This window comes from Nomascus leucogenys, chromosome 4 (genome assembly GCF_006542625.1).
Source record: "Nomascus leucogenys isolate Asia chromosome 4, Asia_NLE_v1, whole genome shotgun sequence".
NCBI lineage: Eukaryota > Metazoa > Chordata > Mammalia > Primates > Hylobatidae > Nomascus > Nomascus leucogenys.
In genome coordinates this window covers 5,166,627-5,186,332 of record NC_044384.1, presented here as the reverse complement: position 1 = coordinate 5,186,332, position 19,706 = coordinate 5,166,627, and the positions used below count along the sequence as shown (strand labels likewise).

The window sequence follows — 19,706 nt, the reverse complement described above, 5'->3', positions numbered from 1 at the left end:
TAATCAGCATATTAAAGACTCGGAGAATCCCTTTAGTCAGGACACACCTCTAGTTTTGTGTACTGATATATGCCGGACTTCTGTGGCCACCAAGGTGCTTTCCCCAAAGCCCTAGGAGTATCCTGCTGGATTATTTCTATTTCATTGAAGGGGAGGCAACCACTAAAGTCTGCTGCATGTTTTTAGCTCAGAGACTTTAGCATGTTCGTTCTTCATCTGCTCGCATTGTAAGGCATATAATAATTGAGTAAACTTACTAAGTTTTATTTTACTTCCATGAGCGTTTAGCGTGGTGAGGATATCAGAGGAAAATCTTCCAGTTGCTCTGCGTTTCTCACACACTTTCTCTTTATACCAGCAATGTATCAGTATATGATGGTATGAAACAGCTAATGAAATGTATTTTTTCTCTTTGGGGCTGAAGAAAAAGGATCAGGGAGAAATCCAGGTTCTCCAGGGCTTGCGCTTGCTGGAAGCCCTGCCCTCCTTCCTGTGATGTGGGTGACAGTCCAGCTCAGCCTTGTGTTTGAATCACTGCACAAACTCAAAGTTAGTGGGACTGTTCCTGAAATGCTAAATTCTGAAGAACCCATTTGGGTTTCTGAATGAAAAAGTTCAGTCACTTCCTACCATTTCTTCCTTGTGATTTTCATTGTTTTTCTGTCTACCAGTGGAGGGTGGAAAGGAAGATGTTGAAGTCGGTGCCCCTTCTTATTGGTTGTAGATAATATGATCGGAGATTAGAATAGAGTTGTAATTTAAGTGGACAGGAGTGTGGGAAACATGAAAGGTGAACAAAGCATGGGGAGTTATTCACAGTCCTGAAACAGAAGGAGCAAGTGTAACTCTGGGTGAAAATCTCACACGATAAATATATCCAAAGCAGTGGCATATCAATATGTAAGTTTGCTGTTAACATAATTTGAAATCAGTAGAAGTTAGAAAAGCATTTGGAATAATGTGGAAAGCAAGACAATTTCAGGCCATTAGCAGTTGACGAGTCACTGAAGGGCAGATGCAGCAGTCCTCTAAGTGGACACGGTGAGTTTTCAACCTTTTCTAAATGTTCACGTTTTCTTTTATGCAGCACAGCACAGCTTTTTGTTAGTGCTCTTAATGTACACAACTATTTTGTCTTGTCAAATCGTATCCTCTTTGAGGGCATGACCACAGTGATTTGTTTTTAGGCTTCTTTTTTATGTAGTGCCTACTAAATACGTTTTAAAAATTCATTTTGAAAGTAAAAAGTCAATACATAGGAAGGTAGACTTCTCTTGTAACCTATATTCTTTCCATATAAACCGAAGCAGTAATCAGGTTTAAATTATTTGTCTTCTGAAGTGCCTGTGATTGGGTCTGAAAGGCTGGCCTTGCTCCCACACATTTAGAAAAGCAGCTAGATGTGCACAGGTTTCCTGTGGGTCACAGATAGGCCAGCGCAGCGACTGCTGTTCAGGAGCCTCTCAGAGGCACACGAGAGCCTGTTGGCTGCTCGCGCAGAAAGCGCATGTGGACACCTGGACAGCCGCGTGACTTGGAAGCATGGGAGTTTATCCTCCCAAGGGTGGTGGATGAGACCAAGAGTGCGTCAGTGTTCATCCATTTCTGTGCTAACTTACAAGTTTCTTTCTCTTATGAGGCACTGTGCTGTTTTAGAATCACTTTATATCACATAATAAACATGAGCAGAAATATAACTGAGAAATGGAGGGAAAAATTCAATGTGCATCAATTTGTCCTAAGAACTAGTTTCAAAGAATTGAGATTTATGAAAAGCAAAAAGTAAAGAGTAAATGATCTAATGGAAATTATCCCATTCAATAAATAGCTACCAATTATAATAAAGGAAAATAAAATTCATAAGATTTAGAGCAAGGTGATCCAGAAACTCTCCAATTAAAATTTCCTCTTGCTGAAAATGTCCAAAGGATTGTATTTTGTGATTACCTCAGATTGCTGTAAACTCTTTTTATCTGAATAAAAAAAGAGACTTTGGGTAATTCTGCATGTAGTGTAATAGTGTAATATGGTGCCATTATTTTTAAATATCTAGTTTACTTAAACTCTCCTAACATTTACCAGTTTTGTACATTATTATTAGTATTCGGAGTCAGAGTCTTGCCACCATACCTGCATTCCCAGCACTTCTCTCTTCCCATTTTCCTGCAGTACCCCTTGTAGGCATTCCTGTTTTTTGTCCTGGAGGTGTCCTAAAGACAGCTTCTTGGTGTATAGGCTACATCTGGTGTTTGTAAAGAATAAAGAAGTTAGCTCCATTCTCCACCACACCCTCTCCTCTCTTCCCTGTTTTGATTATAGTATTCCTTCTGGTTTCCTGGAGATTACAGCTTGATTTTCCTCATTTAAACCTTTTGCTAAATTCCTCAGATTGACTCCTCCCTGTGTAAACACGAGGATCCCGACACATAAGCACATCCATCTCTGCCCCAACTGTCAGCTGTGCCGCTCTGCTGTGGTTTGTCAGGTTTACATTCCTGGCAATGCTGTACAATCCGGGTGTTTTTCAAATAGATATTTGGTCATATTTGCTTTATATGTAGAACACTTAAAGATATTTTTAAGAATAGCCCAAATGATCCAAATACACTGAGCAAAACAACAGTTTCCTTGGACTTGGAAATCCTTCAATAAAAATAATTATCATCAGTAGTTTACTAGGCTTCCTTTGAATACACAATACATTTACATCTCTATATGTATAAATGTATGTATTTTCCATGTATACATTTTATCTGTATATGGATGTGCATATATTTCATATATATGTGGGTATATATGTGCACACATACTCCGTGTATATGTATATATTTTATATGTGCTTGTATGTCTATATGTGCATGCACACACTGTATGTGTATATGTGAATATTTTATGTGTGTATGTGTATATGTGCACACATACCCTATGTGTATACGTATATATTTTATATGTGCCATAGGTGTAGATGTGTGTGCACACACACTGTATGTGTATATGTATATGTGTGCACACATACTTTATGTGTATATGTATAAATTTTATGTATACATATATGTGTATATGCACACACATACCGTATGTATATATTTTTGAAAAGCTGAAAGGACCCATACCTACATGTATCTGGGACTTGATTTTTTTTAACTTAATAATGTATCTTATTAGTCTTTCCATGTTCATAAGAGCTACCTTATTCTGTTTACTGGCTTTTATACAACAAGTAAGGTTGAATGCCCAGATCGTACATGCACCAAGCTTTCTTCCGCAGGGTTTCCTGAGAGAAACTCACAGAGGCAGTGCAGCAACTGTTGCTCCTCTCCTCAGTTTATCTCAATAACCTGCCGCATTCTGGAACAACACGCAAGGATTTTGTGGTGCCAGACATCAGACTCTGGGGAAGTATCTGGCACTTATACTGTGGGACTTTTAAGCTTCACAACTGGAGAAGATCCAGCTCCTCCATGCCTCTGAGGGTGTGTTTACAGGTGAGGTTGAGTGGTCCTGTGACCTGGCCTACCAGATCTCTCACCTTGTTCTAACATCAGTAACCGTACATGGTTGGGGAAATGGCTTCTCTTTCCCCTGATCAGGCCGTGCTCTCCCACCGTTCAGCCGGGATGTGGTTGATTTCCATGGAACTCTGTAGGAGAAGCTAACTCTTAGCTCTCAATGGTGTAGAATTCCCTGGTATGCATGCACTGTACATTTAAACCCATTTCTCTATTCATGGACATTTAGTTTTCAAATTTTGCCTAGTGTTTAGCTGTTGTAAAATTGATTTAATGACTTGTGGATCATCTAGAAATTGAGCTTCTGAACTTTCAAGGGTGTGTGTATATTTTAAACTCGAAGGATACTATCAAATGTTTTTCAAAAGCTTTTGCTAACTTACACCATTACCAGAGGTATATCATTTTCCCTTACCATTATTTAATATGATCAAACTTATTAAATTTTGCCAATCTATCACCTTGTTTTAATTTGCATTTCCTTGGTTTTTAGAGACATTGATCACTGTGTAATGATTACATAACTATCTGTGTTTCTCCAATTATGAATTGCTTATTCATATTTTTTAGTTTCTGAGATTCTTATCTTTTAAAAAAATTAATCAATGGAACCCATTTTGGAATCCTTATTAATCACCAGTTTTTCTATATGTTGCATAGTTCTACTCCTTTTCTTTGCCCTCCTTTTAACTTTATTTATGATGCATTATGCTATATAGCAGTAATAACTTTCATGAGGCGTATTTTCCTACACATTTTGGTAGCATTTGGACTTTGGTTTTTCTTTATGGGAACTCTTTCTAAGATTATAAAAATATTTTTTCTATCATTTTTATAATTTGGTTTCCTTACGTTAAAATTTTTTAATCCAAGTGGTATTTATTTTTGTATGGTGTAGGACAATAAGTCACTTATTTTTTCCTATAAAATAAGCAGTTGAATGGACACCATTTATTATATAGCCCATCATTTCCTAATTGATCTGAAATGACATCTGTGTTTCTTATATACGTGGATCTTTGTGCTGTCCTGTTCTAGTGATGCATGTGGTTCAGCACTCCAAATGACATGCATCTATTTGCTAAACATCGTTGATAACATGTTCCCTTTTAGGCAAAGGAATGTGAGGTTCTTTATTCTTGTAGCTTTTAACCAATTTTAAATTTAAACAGCACAAATGTTCAGTAATCTAAAATTATCAGACTCTTTCCTTATGGGTCCTTTAGTGAGAACATAAGTTATAAAGGAGTATATATCTTAGGCTGTCTTACATAAATTGTGAAACAAGCTCCGAGTTTATATATTGGAGCACATTCTTCCAACCTACAGTGAGCTTTAAAGCAACATATATGGAGGCTTATATTCCCCTCTACTGTGAACAATTTTTGTCTTTTAGGATTTATTTTTGCCCAGAAAATTTATAAATCATAATTAATGCTGGTAAATAAATGTAATTAACTTCTTGAGTTTAATTTACATAAAGATTTTCTTTGGATTATTCTATATTCATTTTGGAATCATGTTACAAAGACATAGTAGAAACCCCCTTTCAACTGAACTTTTATATAAACGTGTAATATTGTATAGAGTAATTCTTTTTGTGGATGTGAGTTTTTAAAGTATACTATAAACAGGCCAAAAAAAAAGAAATTACATACCTGCCTAATTAACTTTGCACACACGATACACACCTCATATGTGCTCATACATACACTGTAACTGTTTGGGAATCTATTTTTAGTCAGATGAATTGCAGTTGCTTTTCATGTATAATAGGAAAAGCGCCGATAATGACTCACATAGTTGAACTCGTTTGCATTTAATATAAAAACTAGTGGTAGGAAGAAAAAAAGAGCAAGTACCTACCGTATTACCTGAACATGTTTAATGTTATTTACCTCAATCCTCCTGATGGCATACTACCATAGAGCAACCGAAAATGTTCTGTAGTCAAAAAATTGGAGAAGCAAAATGTTAAGCAAAACTAAGCATATTTCTTTAAATAGAACTTTCAAAATTTTTATTTCAATTTAGATTGTGGGGTTTTTTTGTAATTTTCATTTTCTGCTTAAGTACACATTGTGAGTTTCTAAGAGGAAAATGCAGTCTGCTGTATTGCCCCTACTTTCCTGAACACGGATCTCCTCACACTTGTACTTACGGTTTTTCTTAACATCTTTTAGCATCTTCAGAAATAATATGTTTTGGAGAGGGGTTTTATAAACCTTTATACAAATTTCATGTATTTTCTGTTCATTTTTGTTGTATTTATGATCTTTTGACTTGCAGTATTTTATAGTATTCGTGTAGTCAAGTCTATCTATATTTGACTTTATGATTTCAGCTTTTATTATACTTAGTAGTGTATGTTTGAATAAAAGGCAGAGTTTTTCCTTTCTAAAAAAAGTATTTCCAGAAGAGGAATTTATATATTTCTTTTGTTGTAAATAAACTAGAAAATTTGGAGTAAAAAGCAGTAGAGTAATTGGTTATAATGTGGAGTTCATGACATACTCTTTGAGGACAAATGGAAACAACTGCCATAGTGTTACGTGATTGGGCACATGTAGCTGGAGACAGAATCTCTAGTGACAACATCATTTTTGGAGTCAAAATATGCTGTATCTCAAACTGAAGGAGGGACTGACAATACTGTGCTCTAGAAAACTGTTAGGAGATCACAGAAATGACTGTAGTGATAGACACTTACGCATATGAAGGGTTTGAATAGTTTATAAACATGAGTTGTAAAAGCAGTAGTTCCAAAGTAATACATTATTTTAAAATAATAGGTTAACTTAAATATATATATATATTCAAATCAACAAAACATATATACTATGTATGTGGTTGCTTGCTTATATTTTATAGATTCAGGTGGACTCTTCCTCCAGCTCCCCACCACACCCTCATTTTTTGACCCCTTTAGAAAAATTAAGGTTAATTTTATATTGAAAGTCATATTTTTAGCTTTATACTCCATTTAAGTATATGTGACTTAACATTCACTTAAGTCTTTTTTTAGTTTCTTTTTTTTTTTTTTTTGAGACAGAGTCTCACTCTGTCGCCCAGGCTGGAGTGCAGTGGCGCAATCTCGGCTCACTGCAAGCTCCGCCTCCCGGGTTCACGCCATTCTCCTGCCTCAGCCTCTCCGAGTAGCTGGGACTACAGGCGCCCGCCACCACGCCCGGCTAATTTTTTGTATTTTTAGTAGAGACGGGGTTTCACCGTGGTCTCGATCCCCTGACCTCGTGATCCGCCTGCCTCAGCCTCCCAAAGTGCTGGGATTACAAGCGTGAGCCACCGCGCCTGGCCCTTTTTTTAGTTTCATAATTCTTTTTAAAACAGTTATGTGTAATCTATCCAGAATTTATTGTGAAGCCTCTTTAGTTTATCACGGAAGAATTTAACCCACTATGTAGTGCCTTGCATTACCTAAACCATATTTTAACCCATGAAATTAATTGCCACTTTCATTCTAAATACCACCCTCAATTTCCCACTTTAATGATTAGAGTTTCATTAAGTATAATAATTTTCAAAAATGCAATGCTTCACTTGCATTTGTTTTTCTTGTCTTTGGCTGTCTGTTTAGTCTTTTTCCCCCCACTTTTAAATTAAAATTAATGAATGGGTGAGCTTTCCTGTGACACAGCCACAACACTGCAGGTGTTCTGACTCCCTCCCTGTATCCCTTTCCCAACTCCAGTCCCCCTGGGCAGAGTCACTGTTAACTAGTGTGATTCTCATAGACCTGGTGCTGTCCATACTCCTGTGTAGAATTGTAATATGTGTGCATTATATGTAGGTATAATTACTTTACACACATATCTATATATAATTGACTTTCTGTGGTGTATATTATGAATGTGTATATGTACACACACCTTTAATTGCTTTTAGTACATATTGTTTTACATGTAGCTTTTCTCAATCTGCAGCCAGACATCTTTCTCTGCCAGTATGTCATGTTATATGTATGTTTCTGTATGTATGCATTTATAAAGATAAGTACATGTAGAAAGTTACTGTTGCATCACATTCTGTGATATAGCCCATTCCCTCCCTATAGATGATTGTTAACAACTCTTACTGTAATAATGTTAAAGTGTTGCCTACTTATTTTATAGAGTCATTTAACCATCACTCTCAAAGAGTTCTCAAAAAAATCTTGTTAGAATTGTAATTGTGTTAACTGTATAGATTCCTTTAGCAGCAATTGATATATTTAACATTAAGCCAACCCATACAGATATGTGGTGTAAGTCTCTATTTAGCAAACTCTCCCTTATTTTTTATTGATTTTTATACGTGTCTTAATTCAACTGTTTTGTGTTGTTTTTTTTTTTAAAAGAAGTGTTTTTTTGTATATTACATAAGGGAGTTTGAGTGCCCACATCCCCAAAAGAAACAATTGGCCACCACACTCAATTCAATTTTCGGTTCTTTTAGCCCCACTTCAGCTAAAATACTACTATCATTTTCAATGAATCTTTGTAAGATTTACTAAGTCATTTCTGAAGCCATCCATGGCACACAAAAAAATACACATTCTAAAATAGTGAGCCATCACTCCATGCTGTCAAGTGGTTCCCCCAAAATCACCTAGGAAATAGGAATTATTTCTTTTTGGAGCAGCCTGGAAAACAGAGTAGTGAAGTGGGGAGAGAAGCAAAATGGAAAGTGGGTTGCGGGAATGAGAACGCTCTTCGGGTGGTGGGTGTAGGAGCTTTCTGTTGTCTAGAGTCTCTTTCCCATGCCTGACATCATAACAGACCTGGCTGTTGCCAGTATTTCAAGACAACCACTAGTTTTACAAAAAAACAAATTGAGGTAGTGAGGCCGATGCATGGATTTTCCTGGGGAAAATGAGAATTAATATTTGTTTAGAATCTCTATGTGCTGGGCACTCTCCTGGGTACTTATCCTGTAACATCTGTGCCAAGCTCTCTGCTGTTTGGTTTATCAGTTAGACAATATTATTAACACACGTTAATAAATACATAGAAATTACCTGGGTATGTCATAGTGATATTAATTTATTATTGGCCTGGTTCTCTCTAGCACTGTAGTTAACTCTAGATTTTTGCCATACCAGCTGACAACCACTATCCTGTGAGTGATTCTGTGTTGGTTCTGGGTGGGCAGCTGTGATCTGGGAGGAAAAGAGCCATGCAGAATGATGAGGTCTACCAGGCAGAAACGTCTTGCTACCTGCTTCATTGTGATGGAGTGGCAGGTGAATACACAGACAAGTATAACAGGATAGAAAGTCCAGAATTCACCTTACATAATTAAACTACTGACAAAGGTGGCATTTCAAGTCAGTGGGGAAAATCTGACTTTAACAAATGTTACTGAGAGAGCTGAATAGCAGTCTGGATCCACATTTAACTCATTGTAGGTTGATTTTGAATCAAGTCTAGTATTTAATGTGATATAACGCAACTTTATAAGTACTAGAACCAAATTTGGAACAGTTGTTTTATAGCCTCCAAATAAGGAAGCCATAGAACAAAAGAGCAAAATTATCAACATTTGCTTTCACAACCCACCGTAAACAAAGTCAAAAGAAAAAAAATGAAAAAATGAAGAAAAAAAGTCTGCAACTTCTGTCCCAAAGAGCCAGTCTCCTTAATTTATAAGAGAATGACCAACAGTCATTTAGAAAAAAAGAGCAAAAATATGAATGAACAGTACATAAAAAGGAAAATATACATTACTTTTCAGTATTTGAAAAGATAACCTCTTTGATTACAAGAGAAATGCAGGTTACAACTTAAAAATTAAAACTCCAATGAGATACCATTGTTTACCCACCACATTGGCAAAAATTCAAAAATTTGGTAGCCCCCTACTTTGACAAGCGTTTACAGAAACAGGCTCTCAAACATTGTTAGTGGAATTGTAAGTTGCTACAATTCCTCTGAAGGGCGGTATGGCAGAATTTATCAGAATTCATGCCCATTGACATTTGAAGCAATTCCAGTTGTCATCATGCGGTTGTCATGGCACCTGGAGAAATGGAAAACATTCTACAAGGTTATTCACTGGAACCTTGTTTATACTAGCAAATGATTGGAAACATCCTAAATGCCCATCAGTGGAGAATCAGATAGACAGAATAGGTTGTGTCCACACTGAAATACTATGAAGCTGTTAAAAAGGAGAAAAGAAGGTAAGGATGGGAATAGAGACATGTAGGGGACATAAGTGTGCCCTTCAGTGTTCGATATGGTGAGGCCCATGCTGTGTTGTTCCATGGAAAAGTGAGATGCCAGTGTGTGTGGTCCCCTGCATTTAGCCAAGGGGAGTGGTGAGAAAAGAATATAAGACATATCTGCAGCTTGAAAAAGTAGTGTTTACTTCTCCCGAAAGATTGAGAAGAAGTTAGGGATTGTACCTAGCTGGTCATCTGGGACACAGTGGACAGTGGAGACAGTGCTGGAGGGAGACTTCTGTCACATCCATTATTGGATGCTCTGATGTTTAACAACTTCAGTGGTATAATTTTAATAACCAAAATAAACATCAAATTTTTTAAAACTCCTTTCTTCTTAGGTTCGATAGCATAGTCAGGCTTTTTGTGTCCATAGGTCATAAGTGAGTGTGTAGTACTGACTAATGATTTTGTGGAGTTCTAGAAGTACTTGTGGTCTTCTGTTTATTGTTTTAACATACATCGCCTTTGAACAGAATAAGAAATTTCCTTTATTATGTGTTTTTTAAGAAACCCTAAAATGCATGGGTCCCATCTTGGGCCCTTTTGCTAATCAGTCACCCCGTGCTTTAAATTCTATACATCAAAGCTGCTGAAGACTTTCAACATGTTATATTCCAAAATTTAATTTGAAATGCACTCTCAGAATGCCTTTTCCATGAAAGCGATGCATGCTGTTTCTATTCTGCTCAGTCCTGCAGGAATCCCGGTGAGGAGTGGGAAGCTTGGCGCTGGGGAATCTCACTTCCCTTCCAGCAGGCTCCCTGCTCATCGTGAGGAACATCTTTCGCTTGTGAGGGCCAGGAGAGGTTCTTCCTCAGCGGAAAGCCTGGTGGCGTGTTCTGTCACGTGGAGCTGTAGCAGTAGAGCGGAGTTGAGAAAGGACAGGGCAGAGCTTAGTATGTTACTGAGAGCTGCGGATTCGGTAGCTTTTCTGTTGTTGACGCCGACTTTGCACTGTGTGCCAGAGCCATGCAGTGTGTGTTGCTCACCTTTCCCCTCTGTCACTTCCCACCTACCTTTAGAACTGGGAGCCACAACCTGGAGCCCAGGAATAGCTTTTACCAACTCTCTGACTTCCCAGGTGAAGATTTTGTGTTTATGTGCACTTACCTTCTCTAAAGAAAAAAAGAATGCATAGATTGCATTCAGTCCTTTGGCAGTTTGCTGTACTAACCTCAGTTTTTAGTTAAGGAAAAGAGATCTCAGAGTTGAGGTACTTTCCTGAGATCACAGAGCCATTCTGCAGGTGCTGAAATTCTTATGTGGGGAATGGACCCGGCTGCCTGACTTGACACCTAGGGGTGTTTCCTCTGCACCATGGTCATCTGCTGCCAGGAATAAGAGGAAGAGGGTGGGGATGAGACTGATCCTAGTGTTGGTTGGGAAACTGGATTGAAGGTGACAGTTCTTAGTGACTCCCCAGGGAAACTGCTCAGTCATCTTCTGTTTCACTTTCCCCTTCATTCAGAGATGTGCACCAGTATCTCTTTCTTCCTAGTTCATTTCAGATGGAAAAACTGTGACATGAGTTCTTCCTAGCATTCTTCCTGTTAAAGTATACATGTAACCCTTTGCATTTTTCTGAGAAATTTGACTTCTCATAAATTTTCTTAAAAGAAAAATTTCTTAACTCTCCCATAGGGAAACACCAAGATACATATAGATGGTGACAGAAATAAGCTTCTTGGCTTGTAATAGGAGGTCCCAGGTGGCAGAAGAGGGAAATTCAGAGATAAAATAAGGTCTAGGGATATTTCCAGAGGAGCAGTGCGAGGCCAGGAGGAGTCACACCAGCTCAGGAATGGGCCTAGTATCCTTAGTTTACATCGTCTTCACCCAAGGTATCTGCTGTGCGGTGATTGGTAAAGAGGGTTCGAATCGGGAGTGTGTGTGTGTCTGTGTGTGTGCGTACGTGCATGCATGTGTGTGCTGGTATGGTGAGGCCGTATGCAGCATTTGTTCGAATCGGGAGTGTGTGTGTGTGCGTGCGTGTGTGTGCTGGTATGGTGAGGGTGTATGCAGCATTGGTTCGAATCGGGAGTGTGTGTGTGTGTGTGTGCATGCGTGTGTGTGCTGGTATGGTGGGTATGCAGCATTGGTTCGAATCGGGAGTGTGTGTGTGTGTGTGTGGTGTGTGTGCTGGTATGGTAGGGTGTATGCAGCATTGGTTCGAATCGGGAGTGTGTGTGTGTGTGTGTGTGTGCATGCGTGTGTGTGCTGGTATGGTGAGGTATGCAGCATTGGTTCGAATCGGGAGTGTGTGTGTGTGTGTGCATGCGTGTGTGTGCTGGTATGGTAAGGGTGTATGCAGCATTGGTTTGAGGAAGGAGATTAGCAGCATGTGATAATTAGCCGTAGCTGCACATCAGGCAAAACTCTGAAATCTGAATGACTTAAAAATGTATTGCTCACTGAGGTAAAGGCCCATGGAGGCTGAGAACCTCTTCTCCTTCTTGGTAACTTTACCACCTGAACATGTGACCTCTAAGGTTCCAGTGGCAGGAAGAAGGGTGACAACGGCATGAGAGTTCTTTTTTGTTTGTTTTTGTTTTAGTGGAGAGATAGATCATATGTTTGACAACTGACTCATTGAAATTGCAACCTTCCTGGGCTTTTAATATATTACCAGGATTGTGAAACCATTACTACAAGCAGTCTTAGATTTTTATTACCCAAAGAGACTCCGTCCACATTAACACTCACTCTCATTTCCACAAATGCTTCCCAGTTCCTTCTTGTCTGCATGTGTTTATGCTTCTGGTATGTATATGTTTAAAGCATAAAATTACAAATATACATACACATATGTATTATATAATAGAACATAAAAACACGGTGTGTGTATATACATCCGGTATACAAACATATGCACATATCTGTATAAGAATATATGTGTGGAATAGTCCTTAATGCCTTTTAAAATCTCAAGTTCCACACCACGTCTTTCTTGATTTATTTTATATTTTCAAATAAAAGAAGCTTCCTACCTTTTTAAATTCTCTCCCCTCCCTTTGTGCCCATATACGTCTTACCTATTTCAGTAATAGTCCCCGGTTGTTAGATCCTACATGCTGTTTAGTTACTGAGAGATACTGGCTTATTCTTGTCCTAGATACAGCCTTCTTGAAAGCAAAATAATCTGTTTTCAAAGTTATCTCGTTCTTCCTTCCCTGAATGTTAGGATTCATTGCTTATATTGTTCTCCATTTAAATACACATCATACATTGAAATGTATTTATTTTGGCAATTTTAATTCCTTCATATGATTGGTGATTGTCTTTGATGATGTTTCATGCCTAGCATTTTACATAAGGAAATGGTATTGGCGGTACCAAAGAATCCACATTCCTGATAAACAGTACTAGTTAAGTACAGTAGCAGCTTTTTGTTTTCTCTCCCCAGTGTCAGTACACAATGGTGAATTTAGGAGGTGTCTGTAATGCTGTAGAAAACATGTTGGAGATCTGCAGAATTAAGGGGGTAATTTGGAACAGTTTATCCAGCTTGAAGAATTCAAAAAAAAATTGTTCCTTTTCCTTTTAACTGTCATAAAAGTGGACATTTGTGTCAGTCACCTTCAGATGTTTTCCTGTGTTATTTCTGACATGATCCAGAGCTGTTACTCTAAGGATAATTATACATTTAAGAGACTCTACAGCCCTATCCTTTGCTTAGAATGTTCTAGTGTCTCTGATATGTAAATTTTAAAGGGAAAGGTGGCTGTGGTGTACTTGAAAACATACCAACATTCTGGCCTCGAAAACAGAAAACCTAGGTTGGGATTCTGCCTTAACCACTCACCAGCCATACAGCCTGTGTAGCCAGCTCATCATTGTGATATTTACCTTCTTCTCTGTGAATTGTGTAGCAATCTTGACCTCAGAGGGTCATGCTTGCCTTCGAAGTCGCCAAGTCAGTGGAGGTACCTGGCATACATTAGGTGCTTACTCTTTTTTTTTTCCTTTTACGGTGATTGTTAGTTCACAATAGGGAATTTATATGTAAAGCAAGTTTGACAATTCGGTAGTGACTCATGAGAGAAAGAAGCTTGTGTGCATACATTCACTGTCTTGCATGTATTTAGTCTAAGATCTCAGGGAAGTTTAACACCCAGATTGACAGAGCCTTTGCCCAACGCAAGTTGAAAATAGCTGGGAAAATATCTGTTATTCTAGTTCTTTTTTATTTTTTAAAAAGGCGTTACTGTTATTTTAATTTTTAAAATATATGTATTTAACATATAAAACTTTATATTTGAAAAATAAGAGTAAGTGGGCATTACAGTATAGCTGCATTAATATTTTGATGTATTTCTTTCTAGTCTTTTTCCTAGGGATAGAGGGATTTGATTTGTTCAGTTTAATTTTACTGAGCAGATTTAGTTGTACATGTGCATTTAATGACAAGCCCCGCCTGGAGATGGGAGGGAAGTAGCAGGAACTTTTCCAAAGGACTCTCTGGATGCAGGTACGAGACCTCTCCCAGAATGTGAGATCCCCACTCATGAGGAACACGTTTGCGTTTCAGCTTCGTCCAGAGCCTGTAGGAAAGGACATCCCTGTACCCTCTGTCTAGGGAATACCATTCCTAGTGCCATTTACATTCGTATTGCGTCACTTGGGCGATACTCCCTATACTCGTCTTGTGAGGAGTGGATAGATACCGTATTTACCGAGTCTTTGAATTTCTAGCGTCATTGACTGCCTTTGTGTGTGAGAGATAACAGTTATTTTCACTTCCTTGACCAATATTTCTCAAGGTATATTCCCTAAAAAATAAACATGGTATAACTGAATATTATACACAAAAGCAATTCTAATTAGAAGCGTTCAGGCAGTGTAGACCTACATAAAATTCTTCTTAGAGCCTTTAACATTCTGAAGTGCACTGTGAGATGTGTTGGCTGACTACCGTTTCCTGATCTTACTTGATCATGGAAATCTTTCTTCTAAGAACATCTTGCAGGATTTTGTTATTCAGCAATACCTTTGGGAAATGGTGATAAACATATTGCTCTATTTTCTTCTGGCATTTAATTTTGGTCTGTAGGAAGTCTGAGGCCAGCATGGTTTTTTTGTTTCTTTCTAGATAACCCCTCAACACCTACTTGAAATTGTACAGGGCTCTTTTTATTACTGTTCTGAAAATGACAAAGACAAAAGGAAAACAGCTCTGCGTGTGTATTCAGAAAGGGTCTAGACGTGCAGTCTCTGTTGCAAAGGATCTGACAGGGATGAAAGAGCAAGCAGAACAGTTTGCCTCAAAAACCAGCACCCCATTCCCAGCTTGCTGATTGTTTCAGGCCTTGCATTTCTAATTCTGCCGGAAAGCGCTGGGAGAGGAGCCCACCCTTGATTTCAGTGGCACCGTGGTGTGGAATATATAGGCCCTCCATTGCATTTTCCATGTCATCACTCTTAAGAGCCTGTATCATCACAGAAAACTCCATGGGATTCACATGTTGCCCAAATATTGGAATTGAGTCTGGGAGCCGTTTCTAGCTACAATTCCATCTTCAAATTATTTTAGAGCCCACTTAGAAGCACCTTGCATGACAGAACTTAAAAGCCAAAGTGTCTTTGTTCCCCCAAATGCTCTAAATTCAGTGGAGGCGGCAGCACTTTTCATTTTTGTACCACTCCTCAGTGGTGATAGGTGTGTTCTCAGGGATCAGCTAACACCTTCACTGCCCTCAAGTGGTACCAGAATAATTTGATATTAAAATAATAGTGCTTGGGATTTGGTATTTCTGGTTCTTCATAGAAATGAAGCTAAAAGACCAACTTAAAAATTCACACCAGGGTTATAAAAACTACCAGCCTCATAGGGCTGATGTATTATATAAGCTAATTATTATATGAGTACAGCACTTAAAATAGCACCAAACACATAGAGACAGTGTTATGTAATGTCATTATTTGTAAGATAAGGTTATTGGTTTGACCTTAATTAGATTTACTTTTCTGTCTTACTTGGTAGGTCAAACTGTGCTGAAAATATTCGCAAACACATTCTGCACACTGGCAAACACGAAGGAGTCAAGATGTACAACTGTCCCAAGTGTGACTACGGCACCAATGTCCCCGTGGAGTTCCGGAACCATCTGAAGGAACAGCATCCTGACATCGAAAACCCGGACCTCGCTTACCTGCATGCTGGTAAGGGACAGAAACTGTGAAAACTTGTTTCTAACAGGATTTCATGTGATCACAGCAGTTATAATGCTATTTGTACATTACCATGATTTATTGTAATGGAGTAGAGTATGTGATAGTATCTGCTTCAAGACCTATAAAAAAGTACATTCCAGTTTTATCCCACTCAACTGTGAAAACAAGACTTTTCAACTGTATTTTATCTAAAAAGCAAATCTGACAAAGTAATTATTCGATGACTGTAAAGTTAATAATAGTAAATATTTAAAGCATAGTTGACCTGAAATGAGAGTAGTTGTTAAATCTTCATATTTTGACTAATTGCTAAAATTTTAATTTTTTTTCTCAAAAAATGCTTGTGGTTTGAAATGTTATACCCTGTTTCTTGACACCATCATCTTCCAGTGAATGCCTAGAAAGAATGTGACCTGTGACCGCGGACTCAAGCGTCGTGGGTGGTAACAGTGCTGCGCGTTTCCCAGAAATTGGGAGGGGGCTGGCCCTGGGTTTGGGGAAGAGCTGGTGGTGGGTGCGGCTGCTAAGAGGATTCTTGCCTCTTGGGTGGCAAGTCAGGCGCTCTGGAAGGTGTCAGCGATGTGGCTGCAACTGCACAGTAAAGCAGATCCGTTCCTCCAGCCCGACATTTTGTTTAATTAGCAAGTATTCCTTGAGTGCCAAACTCTGTGCAGAACAGCAGAATGATGGATTATGGGTGTGAGGACCTATTTGAGGAGTAAATTTAGAGAAGCCTTCTAAGATTTAGCCCAAGCAGCAGAGTTTGAATAAGGCCCGTTGATCAAGGATGTGCTTTAAGCAGATGTTTTGGGACCTGTTAGAGCTGCTTTTAAACCCTACTTCTCATTATTGGCCATATGACCTCAGGCAGGCTGACCTCACCAAGCCTGAGGTTTCCCGTATGTAAATCTGCATGATAGTACCTACTAATAGGGTCATTGTGAGAATTTAAAAAGATAATGGCTATGAAGCCAGAAGAATCTAGGAGTTTGAATGAACTCTTCCCCAGTCCCTGCTATGCTGCTCTAGGCATGAACATTTATGCCTATCTGTGCCATATGATGGGGTCGTTAGCAGTGGTGGGGTTGTGGGGATTGTGATATACATCACACCAGAAATGCGAGGTTCCAGCTTCGAAATGCTTAAGGAGTGTTTGCTCGCAAAATATCTATGTTATAAGAAATTGAACTTGAGTAATTTAAGTTAGACTAGTTTTCTTAATACACTGGACAATATGTAGATAGAGGCTCATTACTGTTCTTTCATATTTCTCGATGTTCATATGATTGACTTATTTAAGTAATGTCGAGTGTGTGATTTAGTAATTTTTCTGCTATCCAGGGCTGTATTTGGCAAACAAACAAAAACAGAGTTCTCTGCCCATTCCCTTTTGGTGGGGTTGTCACTGAAAAGGTTTTGAAACTAGACAGTTTATCAGCTTTAGTTCATAAAAACAGATAAAGTCGAGTTGAAATGTCTCTGGCCATAAGTGCCTATGGGTTCTTCATAGATATGGACCCATAACCTTGCAGATACCAGAAACACCACCTGTGAAGGAGCTGCTCCTAGCAATGGCCAGGCCACAGGGACCAAATCCATGGTGGGCATCAGCAGAGTGGCCTCCTCGAGGTGGCCTTGCTCTGCCTCCTTTCCAGGTGCAAGATTGACATATCTGTCTCTCTCTTCCATTATACCAGCTACACATGAAAAACGGATTGTTCCCTAAAGTACAGTGAGTAAATAAGAGAAAAATAAAAACATGACTTACCTTAAAAAAAAAAAAAAAAGACTGTAAATACTGTGATTTGGTTGAGATAATATAAAGTTTAGTTGAGATAATATTTTGGAATTCATATATTAAAGTGAGGTATTTTATTTTTTATTTGAAAACAGTTCTGCAGAAAGAGGTTTGTGTGCAAATGTGCTATACCCTTGATATCTCTGCATTGGTGTATAACTGCAGTTATGTGATGTAATTCACGCAAGTAACACGAAACTGGGGTTCAGTGGAGACCCTGATTCAAGTCTCTATGTAAAGACAGGTGTCTCTGAGCTTCAGATTCCTTATTGAAGAGTCTAGGAGTTTGAATGAACTATATACCTAGTCCCTGCTGTGCAGGCATGACCTTCGGGGAAGATGGGCTCCAACTTAAGCTTGATCATTCTCTTGCTGTCTGGCCCTAAAAACTGCATTTTTACTCTGTGGGTCTCAGTTTTCCTCTGAAGATGGGGATAGTGATGCCTACCACACAGAATGTGTGTGCCATCTAAACGGGATCATTTATACTGTATGTAAACTGTGTGACATGATCATCTTTAGCATAAATGGTTGCTCAGTTTGTTTTTCCCTCTCTAGCAGAAGTTGATGATTTATTGCATTTTTTCAATCCTTTTTAGCAACCAGTAAAATGATTTTTGTATCATTTTCTATTTCATATTCCAGAGCATGAAAGACTATATGTGAGTTCTAATTTTAGTTGTTGTCAGATAAGAAACACAAGACAAAAGTAGTTTCTTTATTTTTTTAACCATGGATTATTATTTGTAAACGCAATATTCCATTTCCAGGTAGTTTGAGACTTTCTGGTTATCTTTTTTTTTTAAAAACTGTTGAACTAATAATGCAAATCGACTTCCAGCTTAAATTACTGTTTTCACAGAACATAATCTGAATTATTTTAATTCTTTAAAATTTGTGTAGGCTTTTTTATGCCCAGCAAATGGTGAGTTTCAGTAAATTTTTGAGACACATTAGGAAAGAATACTTGGCACCAGTGGTGTTTGTTCCCTGTATGTCGGTTACAATGTTTAGTTTGTTCACTGTGTTGTTCAGATTGTCGTATTCTTAGTGCTCTTTAAAATGCCGGTTCTGTCAGCTGTTAAGAGGAGTATGTTAAAGTTTCCTACTATAATTGTGGATTTATCTTTTAAAATTCCGTTATTTTTGGCTTTACATATTTTGAAAATATATCACTAAATACTCAGAACTTAGGGTTGTTTTAGATACAGACACACACATAATTATGAAATATTTCTTAGTAGCAATATCTCTTGCCATAATTCTGCATTTCATATTGGTATACCTATACCAGATTCTTTATAAGCAGCTTATAGTTGCATTTTGTTTATCTGCTGGGGCAATTTTTATCTTTTATATTAAATGTTTAGTCTTTTACTTTAGTATTTGTACTTAATTTAATTACTGGTATATTCATCATAGTCAAAACTCCAAACTACCCTAATGTCCCTCAAGCAGAATGTACAAAGGTTGTATATTCACATCACAGAATAAGTCAGTGAGAATGAATGAACTACAAGTACAAGCAACAATGTGAAATAAGTCTCACAGTCCTATCACTGGATGAACCAAGCCAGTCACCAAGGAGTACGTTTTATATGATGGTGTTTATTAAATATAAAAACAGATAAAACTACTCTATGATCTTAGAAGTCAGAGTTTATTTTCCCTTGTGGGCACCAGTCACTGAATGAAGTACAGTGGTCTAGTAAGATTCTGCTTCTTGATCCCAGTATTGAGACACAGTTGTGTTCACTTTGAGAAATTCATCAAAGTCTCTTCTATGAGTTGTATTCTTTTCTGTATATACTTAAAAACAAAACACCTTTCTCCACATCCAAGTTTCTGAAGAGGTTCGTTTAGGCCCAATCTAGGTCTAATGTGATGAGATTTTACAGTCACATTAATCTTCACAAAATTGACATCAAACTAAAAATAGGTTTCTGTCATTGTACAATTTTTCTTCTATTTAGTAAAATCTATTTCATCTCAAAAATTATCTTGA

At 38.0% G+C, this 19,706-nt stretch overlaps 1 protein-coding gene across 1 annotated transcript in view; it reads left to right on the top strand.

The window, feature by feature from the left end:
• ZNF407 (zinc finger protein 407) overlaps window positions 1-19,706 on the top strand; it is a 473,707-nt gene that overhangs the window by 305,497 nt on the left and 148,504 nt on the right. Inside the window, exon 8 of the mRNA XM_030810262.1 lies at window positions 15,713-15,891. Coding sequence (XP_030666122.1) covers window positions 15,713-15,891 — 179 coding nt within the window. The remainder of the gene's footprint in view (window positions 1-15,712; window positions 15,892-19,706) is intronic.